Consider the following 12,166-nt stretch of genomic DNA (forward strand, 5'->3'; position numbering starts at 1 on the left):
ATTTTTTCTCGTCGCCGGCGAGCCTCTGGACGACGGCACTGGCGTCGTTGACTCACACTTTGACAATCCTTGGCCCCACCCGTCAGACACTGTGGTTGGCCTCGTCAGACCTGGCCCAGTTCGTGGGCCCACACGTCAGTGACTTGACTTATGCTGACGACGCCTTCAAATGCTTCACCACCGCGCCCCAACGCAACCGTCGTAACAAACTCTCTGCTCTCTTCTTCCTCGCGACGCGACGCCAAGAAACCAAGAAGCCATCCGCGTCGGCGTCTCCCTCTCTGAAGTCGTCGGCAGCAATGGAGGTGTTCGAAGGCGTGGATTTCGTGCGGCTGCGGAGCCTGGAGCACGGCACGTACCTCCACGCCGCCGAGGACGGCCGAAGCGTCCACCTGGACGCGCTCGGCGCGTCGCACCACGCGGCGTGGGCCGTGCAGAGGAAGCAAGGAGGCGGCGGAGGCAGAGGAGGCGGTAGCGGCAGCGGCAGCAGCAGCCGCGGCACGAGCCACGTCCTCCTCCGCGGCGTCTACGGCCGGTACCTCGGCGCCCCCGACCCTAGCGGGCCGCTCCACCCCTGCCGCCGCCGCGCGGCCACGCAGCGCGACCGGGACGAGCGGGAGGTCAAGGCCATCATGTGGCGTGCCGTCGCAACGGGCTCCGGCGCCGGCGTCGTCCTGCTGCACGACGCCCACGGGCGCTTCCTCCGCGCCAACTGGAGGCGCCTCCCCTGCCGCTCCGGTGTCGCCGTCGGCGACGACAGTTGCCTCGGCCCGACGACGAAGTGGGCGGTCGAGGTCATCCCCCCGAAGCACGGTCAGCCTGAGTTACCGCTCGCCCGCGACGTGAGCTCCTCGTCCCCTCCTAGCCTCCTCCCTTCCTGTACCTCCCAACTTCGTTGTGTGGTCGAGTTCTTGAGTTCTTGAATTGTTCGCGTCAAAGATTCTGCCATTCTTTCAAGAACTCCAAATTTTCACTTATTTGCCGCCGGAATAATCTGATGATCTTGTGCAGTCGGAGTGGGTCAAGTTCTTCGACGGAGCGTGCCCGCCGCTGGCTCGCCTTCGCCGGTGGGTGTGGGCAGCTTCCCAGCAGCGGGAGATCCAGTGGGTGCTGGCGGACGGCGTCGGCAACTTCAGGGAGGAGGACTGGGCCTCCTCCCAGTACTCCGGGAGGTCCGCGATCCTGCTGCGAAGCAAGCTGGCGCACCTCACGCTGCAGTTCTGCCGCCTCACGCTGTTCATCCGCGCCGGCCGCCACGGGCAGCTGACCCCTCTCGTCACGGACCTGCCGCGCAGCAGGGAGCGCCTCGACATTGTGGTCATCAGGGCCGACGCCATAGGTCAGTGCTGGTTAATTGAACTTCTTGTCGGCTTATTCTGAGTCTCTAGTTCTGAACCACAGAGGTTCCTGATGGTGTTCATGCAGAGTTAATCGGTAGTTCTGAACTTGCTCTTATTTTTCTTTTTCCTGCAAACTTCTTGCTGGTCTTTTCTGAATTTCTGTACTTCTGAATGGGATGAATTGCATAAAACAGAGTAAATTGGTGGCAATTAGTGTATAGTTTCATTTGACATCTCTTTTCTTTCTTTTTTTAATTTGCTGTAAAATGTGCTGTTTGTGCGTGTTATTGGAAAGCAGTTTTTGTATCTGAAGAATGTTGTGGCTCACTTACAAGTTCACATCCGTAGGTGTGGCCTGAAACTAGTTCAAACCGCTAGTGTTTGCGTATTTTGGTGGGAGCTGAATTCAGTTTGTTGTGGGAATGGTTACTTTTGTCCTACTTCAGTGAGAGACGCAGCATCTTCGTAGCAGTTTTACTTGCAGAACTTCTGTTTCAGCAGTTTCTATGTTCATGAGCATGTTAATTCTTCCATGTCTAACTGCAACCTTGTTTGGCTGTTCTTGCAGCGGCTGATCAGTTGATATTCCCAGATGTGGATACGGAGACGGAAGGGCCAGTAAAGGAAGGTGTATGCTTATGACCTCCTCGCGGACTCGTCACTTTCAAAAGCATCACAATTCTTCCCAGATTTGATGGCATGAGGATAGGATGATTCGTTTTCGTTTTGTTCAGATAGGTTCAGAGAACTAAACTTCACTCCTAGTTTTCTAGTGTCAGGGAGAAGCAGTTTTGGTTTGGTCTTTCGGTTTCCGAAACTTGAGCAGTTCATCAGACTGTCTGAGCAGTTCTGGTTTCCCAGATTTCTAGCGGTAGAATCTAGAATGTTTGCAGTTCTAGTCTTCATCTATGAGATTGTGCAAATGTGGGTTCCGCAGTAGATTGGTGCTGGTGAACCATGTCTACTCTACAGGAATTACAAACAGTACTGAGATCTGATAGCAATACATGAATCATTGAAGCTCCACTGCTGTGCCCATTTTCAGTTTCTCTAATCTCTGAATTCTGACAACACACCTGAAAGGCCGAAACCGACAAACCTCCCATAGCTTCCGATCCTTTAGGTCGGTCGCTTGCTTGTGCTATTCCTCAAGCTCTGTACTCCAAATTTCGATGGAGTGGGTTAACTCTTGAGATTTTTAAGGGATTTTTAAATAAAATGTTGAAAGGATATTAAGCAAATCGAATTTTTCAGTGATTTGATTAAGATCCATTCATGATGATGGTGGCTTGAGTCAGATCGTGAAGGCCGAACTGACACGACCCATACCCATGATGGGCCTGAGGCCTGATTGACTTGGGCCTAATCTCCATTCTCTCTGCGCGAGAACAAACATATGCTCACTTGCATGTTTCTGTAGCCCATCCCTTGTTTCTTTCCGGCAGCAGTGTTCTGACCGTAGCAGCAGCAGCAGCAGCCGCCGCAGGCAGCGCCGACCAGCCAACCAAGCCGCGGAGCCCGAAGGTACTGCCTTTGCTTGCCCCTCCCCCCAAATCGCTCCCCTTTTCTTTCATTTCCGTCGAATCCCAGGTCTCACCAATTTAATTCTCTAGGGTTCTTGCTCCCCATTTCCGCAATTGGAGCCACCTGCTTTCGATTCCTCTTTCTGCAGTCGTGGAGTTGTCAAAGATTCAGATTTCTTGCTTCCCCGCAGCAATTTGGCAGGGTCCGAGTGCCGGAGGGCGGCAGCTGGTAGTTTCCATGGTTCTTGGTTTGCTGCTGGGGTGGATATAACACGGGGGAGGAGATTGGGGGCTGGCGGCGGGCGCGCGGGATGATGGAGCCCCAGGTGGTGGACCTCGAGGATGACAGCATCAACTTCTGGGCCTCCCTCGGCGTCAGCCCCCATGTCGACCAGATGCCGCTGCACAACGTCCACATCGTCGACCACCAGGCTCAGCCACCGCCGGCTGCGGCAGCGGCACAGCTGCAGTCCGTCTGCAGGGACCTCTTCCCAGTCGAGTCCGACGCCTGCCTGGAACCTCGGTTGGGGATGGAGTTTGAGTCCGGGGAGGCTGCCAAAACCTTCTACATTGCTTACGCGGGCCGTGTTGGGTTCTCCATCCGCATTGCCCGGTCGCGCAAGTCCAAGTGCAGTGAGTCCATTATCATGTTACGGTTTGTGTGCTCGAGGGAAGGGTTCAGTAAGGAGAAACGCTCCGTGGCAGCTGGGAAGAAGACGAGGAAGCGGGCCGCCTCCATTAGGGAGGGCTGCAATGCCATGCTCGAGGTGCTCCGCAGAGGCGATAGCAAGTGGGTTGTTACCAAGCTTGTCAAGGAGCACAATCATGAGGTTGGGCTACCCAGCAGAGTGCATTATATTGCCATCGAGGGTGATGCTGTGGTTGACCCTTACCTTGGTATGGAGTTCGAGTCCCTTGAGGCTGCCAAGACATTCTACTACTCATATGCCAGCCGTGCCGGGTTTGAAGCTCGTGTGCGTCAGTCCCGCAAGTCGCAAGATGAGTCACTCAAGATGCTGAAGCTCGTGTGCTCGAGGCATCGATACCATTCAGGCCGGGAGAACAATGGAGAGGATACCAAGAGAGTGCGTGCATTGGACCCCTCTAGGGATGGCTGTGATGCATTGTTTGAGATAATTCGGAAGGGCAAAGATGTATGGATGGTCTCCAAACTCATCCTAGAACATACTCATGAGCTGAACCCAGCTCCAGCAAGCAGAGTTCACTGTGTTCGCTCTCAAGGTGAGGTACTTGTCATTGCAAATAATTTTGCCGACACACGCAATCTCCTTCTGAATGGCCAAGATTCTCAGCGTCCTAGAGAGATGCGGTATAATGATTTAGGGCCAGAGGATGCTCAAAGCCTATTTGAATATCTTAAGAAGAGACAAGATGAGGACCCTTCATTTTTCTATGCCATGCAGCACGGAAAGAATGGGCAGTCAGCAAATATCTTCTGGGCTGATGCTAAAGCTAGGATGGCTTACTACCATTTCGGTGATGCTGTTAGGTTTGAGACAGCATACCGGAAAAACAAGGAGACTATCCCTATCGTCATATTCTTAGGTGTAAATCATCATGTGCAGCCTGTTGTTTTTGGCTGTGCACTACTTATTGATGAGTCTGAAGCATCATTTACATGGTTATTTGAAAAATGGCTTGAAGCAATGCACATGGAGCCACCTATTTCATTGGTAACAGAGTTCAACAGGGTTATGGCAACTGCTATTGCCAAGGTATTACCTGATACCCACCATATTTTCTGTGAAAAGCATATCTTAGACACCGTGAGGGAGGGGCTACATGGTATGTTCCCAGATCTAGAGCCTTTCATAACTGATCTGAGGAAGTGCATTGATGGGTCCAGAATAGAAGAATTGTTTGAATCAGGTTGGAACTCAGTCATCATAAAGCATGGACTCAGCAATAATGAGCTTTTACAATCTCTCTATGATATTCGCCAACAATGGGCTCCTGCATACACAAAAAAGGTATTTTATCCTGGAAACCAGATGCCAACAACCTGTGAAAATATAGAGAAGGTTGTTGAGAAGTACTTTTCTTCCAAGACTGAATTGCGGGTGGCAGTTTGGCAACTTGGAGAAGCTATTTCCAGTTCATTTGATGCTGAAGTTCAGGCAGATTATTTGACAATGTTCCAAATGCTACCGTTGAAAACTGCCTCACCAGTAGAAAAACAAGGGAGTTCAATATTCACTAGCACAATATTTGGCTTATTTCAGGGGCAATTTGCTGAGTCTTTTGGGTACAATGCAGAGAGACTCGAGGATGAGACAGTACACAAGTATCGTGTCACAAGATATGAGGGTGATGAGGAGACACACACTGTCTCTTTCAATCCAGATCAAAGTACCGTGAATTGTAGCTGCTGCCTGTTTGAGAGCTGTGGTATGTTGTGCAGGCATGCTCTCCGGATTTTCATTATCGAAGGAGTACGTGCCCTTCCAAAAGCATATATCCTGAAACGTTGGACAAAACATGCAAAAAATATAATCACCTCCGAAAATTACATTGATCTGAGGGGAGACCATGAGGATCCTTCAACTGTAAGGTACAATGATCTCTTCTGTGATGCAGTGAAATGTGCAAAAGAAGGTTCAAAATCCTCTGAAATCTATGCAATTGCTAAAGATGCACTGCACAAGACTCTTGATGAGGTAATACGGTCGTCAAAGAACTTTAGAGGGCAGCAACTTCTGCGAAGCTGTACAACGTCAATAAAAAGGCCAATCAAGAAGTTTGATAAGGCCAAAGATTCCTCTGGTAAAAGCTTAAAGAGGTCAGCATCTAAAAGTCCCCTCATGGAGAGTGATGATATTAGATGACCAAAAAACCTCGAATTAGGGAACAACATGATTTTCCTGTCAACTTGTATGTAGCACCATGCAATCTAATAATTGCTAGTTAAATTGTAGCTGGCTGCAGGATTTGGCTATTAGCAGATCTAGTGGCCATAAGTGTGATAGTGAACCCTTAATCTTGAGAGATTAATGCTCAAAAAAATGTAGAAACAGATGCCTTTTTGTGGAAAGATTTGTAAATACTATTCCAGATAGATTGTTTTCTTAATATGAAACTGTGGTCTTAGTTTTCCTTGTAGGATTGCACACCATTGTGATTTTCCTGCATGCTAGTTGCAGTTCAATTTTTGTGCTGCTATGACTATTAATATTGGCCTTTATGACCCCACAAATGGCGGAATAAGCGGTAATAACAGCTGTGGTTGTTGTATGCGTTAGAGTTGAGTGGGCTGATGCAATGTTACATTTAGCAGTTAAATAGGTTGATATAGTGGTTTGGGGGAACCTTGGTATGCGTTAAGAGTTGAGTGGGCTGATGCAATGTTACATTTAGCAGTTAAATAGGTTGATATAGTGGTTTGGGGGAACCTTGAAATACATCTATCAAAAGATAAATATTTTTCTCTGATGTTCGCATATCTTTGGCCATTTGACTGTAGTGCAGTGACCTCAAATTAAACTATATATGAACTCATTTCTTGAATGTTTGTTTTTTATTCTACACATAGAAGTAGTTATCAAACCGCTTAAAAGGCCGCGTACCACACAAAGATCACAAGATATAATGACAACTAGCTAACTGATATTTAGAACATTGTTTGAAAATGTACGTTCAGATATTAGGTTCTATTTAAACACACATAGGGATTAGTATCCTTTGTACGACCTTTGCCCTGAACTCCAACGGCCAACTTTGCAAAACATTATTGCTAGTCTATATCACTACCTAATGATACTGGCATACTGAATCATTGTTGACAACTCACTTGCCTTATCCAACTTTTATCCTAGTTTAATTCTTATCTGAATTGATTTGTGGCATGTGCTGCTCCCTCTGCATATCCTGTTCTTTGCATACCTCCAAAAAACGTCTACTCTTCTAAAAGGACTAAAAGAGTTTTTTTTTAATGAAATAAAAGTGGTTCTTCTACATCTCTACTCTATGCATACTATGTCTAGCTTACTGGTATCTCATGACTCGTGCCTTCACTCTCGTCTATGGTTCTCCCTTTAGCAGCATAGCTCGCCACATAACTGGATCAGTGCTCCCTTGAACCCCATCACCAGTTCCAGAATTACTTGATTGGTCCATCGAGAGCCAATAATCAGCAAGTGCATTTTCAATTTCTGAAATATGTAAATTTACATTCTCAATTGTAGTCGGTATGGAGATGTGTGCTGCAGTTTTCTTCCTTTCTGATGAATCCTGTCAGTTTAAAATATTGCTAGAAACATGGAGGCAGCCAAATCGTGCAGAGAAGTGAATATTGATCATTTAAACCTATTCAGGTCCTGGAATATTCTTGATACCTATTTCTTCTGGTAAATTTTTCATAACCTTCCATTTGTGATAAAAAATCGCTCTGGTATGCATTTTATTGCTTGTTCATGGCATAGTGTATGCATAAAGCAGTGAGGTATTTCCCGCAAAATAAGGGTGTTTTGTAGTGGTACTTGTTGTCATGGTTTCAGCTAGGCCGAATAGTTGTCTTTGCTTGATAGCACCATATTTTGTTTCCCGTGCCCTCTGTACATCCGTTTCTATTCACTTCAAATGTTCTTTTAAATGATAATATAATATTTGGTTCCTTGGTCCAATACTCCGACTCAACAGGCTTTACTTTTGTTTTATTAGAATGTGGATGTTGACTTACCTCTTTTCTAGTCGCATATCAATATGATTCGCACTATGTAACTGCCAAATATTGCTCCTGTGCTTTTTTTTATTTCACTATTCCATGCCACTGTGTCGTGGGTTGTTGTGTAAAGTTCACTTTTGGACAATGCCATGTTTGAGCAACTGTCAATGTTTTATCTTTACAAAATGGGATTTTGCATGCCATGGGTACCCCATTACTGTTCTTCATTTGCAACTGCAAACAAAACCGTCCTTAAGGCCTTGTTTGGATGTGCCTAATCCCAGTCTAATCTACATGTATGGGTAGGGAATTTGAACTAAATTCCTGGGATCCATGTGGACTGGGTTAGGATTCAGCATCCATGCAGGCCCTAACTGCACCTGGGCTAATTGAGCTGCTTTTGTGCATGTCTCAATCTTTCCTCATGTGCTAGTTTCCGCTGCTTGCTTTGACATTTTTTTTTTGCAGTGTCTAACAAAAAAACTCGACCCTTGGGGAAAAATCTCCCTGGGTTTAAGCCTAAGATTGAGAGAAACTCAACAGTAGGGTCGAGAAGAGGCCTGTACAAGGAACCTCTACCCACTGTACAGCTCTTAACCTGCACTGTCACAGCAAGGGGCCTTTTTTTGGGTGCAAGACCAGGGCTCAAATCCTGGCCGGTTGGCTCTCCACTGGACTGCAACCACTGGGCATCTAACACTTGCTCCTGGTTAGTTTCAGAAGCAGCTTTGTTTTCTCTTTAGTTTTAGACATAGGTATTTTTTTTTTGTCCTAGTCTAGGAATGAGTTTAATACCACATCGAATTGCAGTATTTCAGCGTTGAGGTGCAGTTTGAGAACCACTGAAGGCTGGAATGACCTGTACATTGGTTTTGCTCCACTGTTGTCCTACAAATGCTGTAATTCTTACATGCTTGGTCAGTCTCTTTTTCTCATTGTTTTGGTATCTGTGGGTTGCTAAAGCTGAACATGATATGCTAATGCTGTGTTCTCTTTTTTTGTTGACAGGTTGTAATCGCCGAAAATGTTCAGTATCAGCTGCATGCCATACTTCAAATTGGCCGCTGGCTGAATGACCAGGAGAGCTGTTTCTGTGCTTCAATTTCTTCAGATCCTTTTTTTCTTGAGGGAGTTCCCACAAGATCCTGTCAGCATGAACTTCGACATGCTTTCAGCTGGAGGTCACTCTTTATGTGCACCATTTTGTTGATGTAAACAGTTTGTTACAGTACTCGGTAAAACGAAAAGATTAGTGGAGTCATGAAAGGGAAGTGCTGTTTCCCCCATTATGGAAGCAAGTGTGATGAAAAAGGTGACACCTTGCACAACACGTCTTCACAGTTCACAGCAAATCTGATTCCATGGCTGGAACTTGTAGGATGCTGTTGGACATGTTCCCGGGGGCAAGAAGATCAGTTGAACCTTTCTGGAACAGCACCACGCATGCACATCATACCACAAACCGGGTACAGTGGATGATAAGTAAGAGCACAGAAAGAGAAGGACTGGCATGCCAAGATGTGTCTAGATAGAAAGCAACATCTGTGCAGAGACACGGCGCAAGATCTAGCTCGAGAAGCATGCTGCGATCGTCGACTATCAGCATGCTGACCACTGTGGCATCTTACCTGGGAACAGAAATGAATTTGAGGACCACATTTTCTCCATCGAAGAATGCAAGGTGGGTGCATCAGTGACCACTGATCAGGCATGTGCATCCTGCATCAGGCTCATCGCCCGTTTGTGCAAAAGTGAGAAGGTGGTGGTGGGTTTTCAGATGCAAATTGCAGGGTTTGGTGGCAGTCGTGCGGTTGCAAGTGTCAGGCTCAGAACTGGAGCTTTCAGTTCAGACTCACTGGTGCTTCCAGTCCCAGGCAGACGTGTCCCGGCATCAGCTACCTCCCTGCACACGTCTCCACCCGGCTGTTGATCAGCCCCCACCAAACCCGCCGGCCCACGGTCTCACCGCGCGGCTGAGATGGGGGGATAGATTGTGTGCTGTGTGTTGTCGCCGGCGTGGAGCTTGTGGCCGAACTGATAGAGCACTAGGCTGGTCTGCCATTGGCCGCCAGGGAGCAAGGGGGCAGCATGCCTGGGTTTCTTTAACCTCCCTAAGCTTCTGCCACCGTGCTTTGCCTTTGCAGGCCTTGCTGAGTTCGTCACCTGCATAATGAAGGATACATGGCTGCTGTCTGCAGCTTGCTTAATTCCCTCTCCAATTACTACTCCAATGTCAAACCTTTCTTATCATCCGGATCGATAATTGAGTGTGCATCATTTGGATAATATTGTAATTAGCTGTTGCATCCCCTTTCTTTGGGCATACTCAATGTGGACCAAGTGAGTTCACTTTGCTCTTCTTTCTTTAAGAGAAGTGGACCAGTTGATCCAACCTAGTCATGTTCTATGCTTAAACTGAAGTGAACCAATGTGACCTAGTGCTTGATTCCATGTTCCTTATCTGTGTGGAGTTGTGTTTAGTTTTAGTGATGACTATATATGCTGCAAATCATTGAGCTGTGGACTAGAATTGGGAACTGAAATGGCCATAGTTATGCGAGAAATATACTGGTGACTGGAGTTTGGGTTTTTTTTCATGTTGATTTAGTAGCCAAACCAAAACTGATGGCATGATTGTACTCCGACATCTCCTCCCTACTAAGCAAAGTTTGCTTGTACCAAGCCTACTAAGTTTGGTTGTAACACGCAATACGACGAAAGCGATTTCGCCTCCCGAAAAACGGTATCTTAGCTCTTCTTTTGGAGGCTCATCATCAACTTGGATGACATCTTTGCTCAGATTGTATATATAATCAGCTCGTGGGGCGAGCAGATGGTGATGCTCACTCGAGTAAAGTTGCGGCGGATGAAGAGATCAGTGTCGGAGTTCGATGCAACTAGCCTAGTTGGCATTGGGCCTCACCCTTCAAACTATTCCCAGAACTAACTCCCCAACTCGCCAAACTGCAAATGATTTCATCACCCAAATATATAATGCATTCTCAAGTGGCAGTGCTTTGTTGTCAAGGTGTACAAGTTTAAAAAATGTTATACTTGATATGCCAAATCAAGGCCTAGATCTCCATGCTAGAATGAGATGCTGGGCAGTGTTTTGTATTGTGTTGCATTGTAGCATCATCAACCATAACTGGCTCTGACTCCCAAGGGAGCCTTTGAAAAGGGAGACAGAAGGCAGTGGCATTGTTCCTGGCTGCAAGAGCAAGGGAAGGGAGGAGCTAAACTAACCCAGCTATACTAGACTCCAAAGGTGAATTCAGGAAAGCATGGTGCATCATGTCCTGTCATGCTTATTCAACCACACATGTCATCTAGATAGGGTTGCGTTACAACTTTTTCAAAAAGATAGAACCGTGTTAGAACTATCTCCGTAAAAATTAGGAAAAACGAAAACGACGGTTTGGCCATCCTATATAGATGGTATTGTGGTGAGTGGACCACCTTAGCCTCATGTGCTGGAACTTGGCTGGACATTTCTTTTGTCCAATCTAAGTTGCTAAAGGTGTTAGAATTGTGCTTCTTCAAACAAAAGAACCAGTATATAGAAATAACTACTTGATAGCAGAATGTTCAAACCTTAACTTTGTTTCTCAAATGTACTATGAATTTTTCATAAGTGCATATCCACAGCAACTTAAATAATACGGCACTTAGGACAATTGAGCACAGAAATCACAAACTGACCCATAACCATCCACGGAGTGCACTAGTCATTACTGCCAGAAAATGGAGCATTCGTCTGCGGGCATCAGTACCGCTTGTCTTTCAGCCGGTACTAAGGTGCACATTGAGTACCGGGCTGGAGTTACAGTACCCGGGGAGCCATTTAGTACCGGGCTTCAGCCAGTATTAAAGTGTGCCACCGACACCGGGGGGCAACGGCTAAACTTTAGTACCGGCTGGAGCACCGGTACTAAATGAAGCCAATAAGCCTTAGTACCGGCTGACAGCTCCAGCCGGTACTAAATGGAGAGAGCTAGCACCGGCTAGAGCCACCAACCGATTAGCCTCTTCCTCCCCAAGCCTAAGCCAAACCATTTGACCGAGCTCGGGCTTCTTCTCCACGGCGCCGTTTTAGAGAGGAGGTGCTGCCCATTTCTATTTTCCCCAAGTTTTGTGGGGATTTCACTCATCCAAGTGCTCAAAAGCTTATCAACTTCATCCTCCCTTCTTTGATGGTCTTTATGCCTCCTTTCATGCTTTATAGTTAGAAATTTGTGATTTTTACAAAGAGTGAGAGAATGAGCATGATTTTTTGAAGATTTATTGGATACATGGTTAGTTTGCTAGTTGTGTTATGCTTTGTAGCTAAAGAAATTTATGATTTTTGGATAGATTGCCACATCCTACATTTCAACCTTAATTTATGGTTAGTTTTGCTAATATTTATTGAATGTGTGAATGTTTATGTGAAATGTGAAATGTCAAATTGAATAATTATTGAAAGTGCAAAAAAGATGTATTATTTGGTATTTATTTTGTATTATGAATGAATTATTTTGACACTCTAATGATGTATTTATTCAGGCTCCTATTAAAACTATGAAGAAGTTAAAAAAAATCTTTGTTTCAAATATGTATCTGTCATTAACCTTGACCATACA

General features: G+C 46.2%; 2 protein-coding genes across 8 annotated transcripts; both read left to right on the forward strand.

The window, feature by feature from the left end:
- The first annotated feature begins 299 nt into the window (after window positions 1-299).
- LOC112896876 lies at window positions 300-2,317 on the forward strand. Its single transcript, XM_025964996.1, has 4 exons — window positions 300-442; window positions 494-842; window positions 1,012-1,339; window positions 1,909-2,317. The coding sequence occupies exons 1-4, from the start codon at window positions 300-302 to the stop codon at window positions 1,980-1,982; spliced, it is 894 nt and encodes a 297-aa protein (XP_025820781.1). The 3' UTR covers window positions 1,983-2,317.
- A 448-nt stretch (window positions 2,318-2,765) lies between these two features.
- On the forward strand, window positions 2,766-9,987 carry LOC112896691 (protein FAR1-RELATED SEQUENCE 5-like). Of its 7 annotated transcripts, XM_025964774.1 has the most exons (7): window positions 2,766-2,864; window positions 2,954-5,663; window positions 7,135-7,227; window positions 8,013-8,253; window positions 8,355-8,461; window positions 8,553-8,856; window positions 8,923-9,987. In XM_025964774.1, exons 2-4 carry the CDS (start codon window positions 3,175-3,177, stop codon window positions 8,017-8,019), a joined length of 2,589 nt encoding a protein of 862 aa, XP_025820559.1. In that variant the 5' UTR covers window positions 2,766-2,864; window positions 2,954-3,174; the 3' UTR covers window positions 8,020-8,253; window positions 8,355-8,461; window positions 8,553-8,856; window positions 8,923-9,987. The 7 variants fall into 7 exon arrangements, with proteins under 7 accessions (XP_025820559.1, XP_025820562.1, XP_025820557.1 ...); XM_025964777.1 differs by having other exon boundaries at window positions 7,119-7,227; window positions 8,553-9,987; XM_025964772.1 differs by having other exon boundaries at window positions 8,553-9,987.
- The last annotated feature ends 2,179 nt before the right edge of the window (window positions 9,988-12,166 follow it).

This window comes from Panicum hallii, chromosome 6, assembly GCF_002211085.1.
Source record: "Panicum hallii strain FIL2 chromosome 6, PHallii_v3.1, whole genome shotgun sequence".
Lineage (NCBI taxonomy): Eukaryota > Viridiplantae > Streptophyta > Magnoliopsida > Poales > Poaceae > Panicum > Panicum hallii.

What these genes read in the sequence shown, in the direction of transcription:
- LOC112896691 (XM_025964772.1), top strand. Translation starts at nt 3,175, where the DNA reads ATGATGGAGCCCCAGGTGGTGGACCTCGAGGATGACAGCATCAACTTC. An exon ending in TCTGGTAAAAGCTTAAAGAG is followed by an intron (nt 5,664 to 7,134) that starts GTCAGCATCTAA and finishes AAATATTGCTAG; the next exon opens with AAACATGGAGGCAGCCAAAT.
- LOC112896876 (XM_025964996.1), top strand. Translation starts at nt 300, where the DNA reads ATGGAGGTGTTCGAAGGCGTGGATTTCGTGCGGCTGCGGAGCCTGGAG. An exon ending in AGTTACCGCTCGCCCGCGAC is followed by an intron (nt 843 to 1,011) that starts GTGAGCTCCTCG and finishes GATCTTGTGCAG; the next exon opens with TCGGAGTGGGTCAAGTTCTT. An exon ending in CATCAGGGCCGACGCCATAG is followed by an intron (nt 1,340 to 1,908) that starts GTCAGTGCTGGT and finishes CTGTTCTTGCAG; the next exon opens with CGGCTGATCAGTTGATATTC.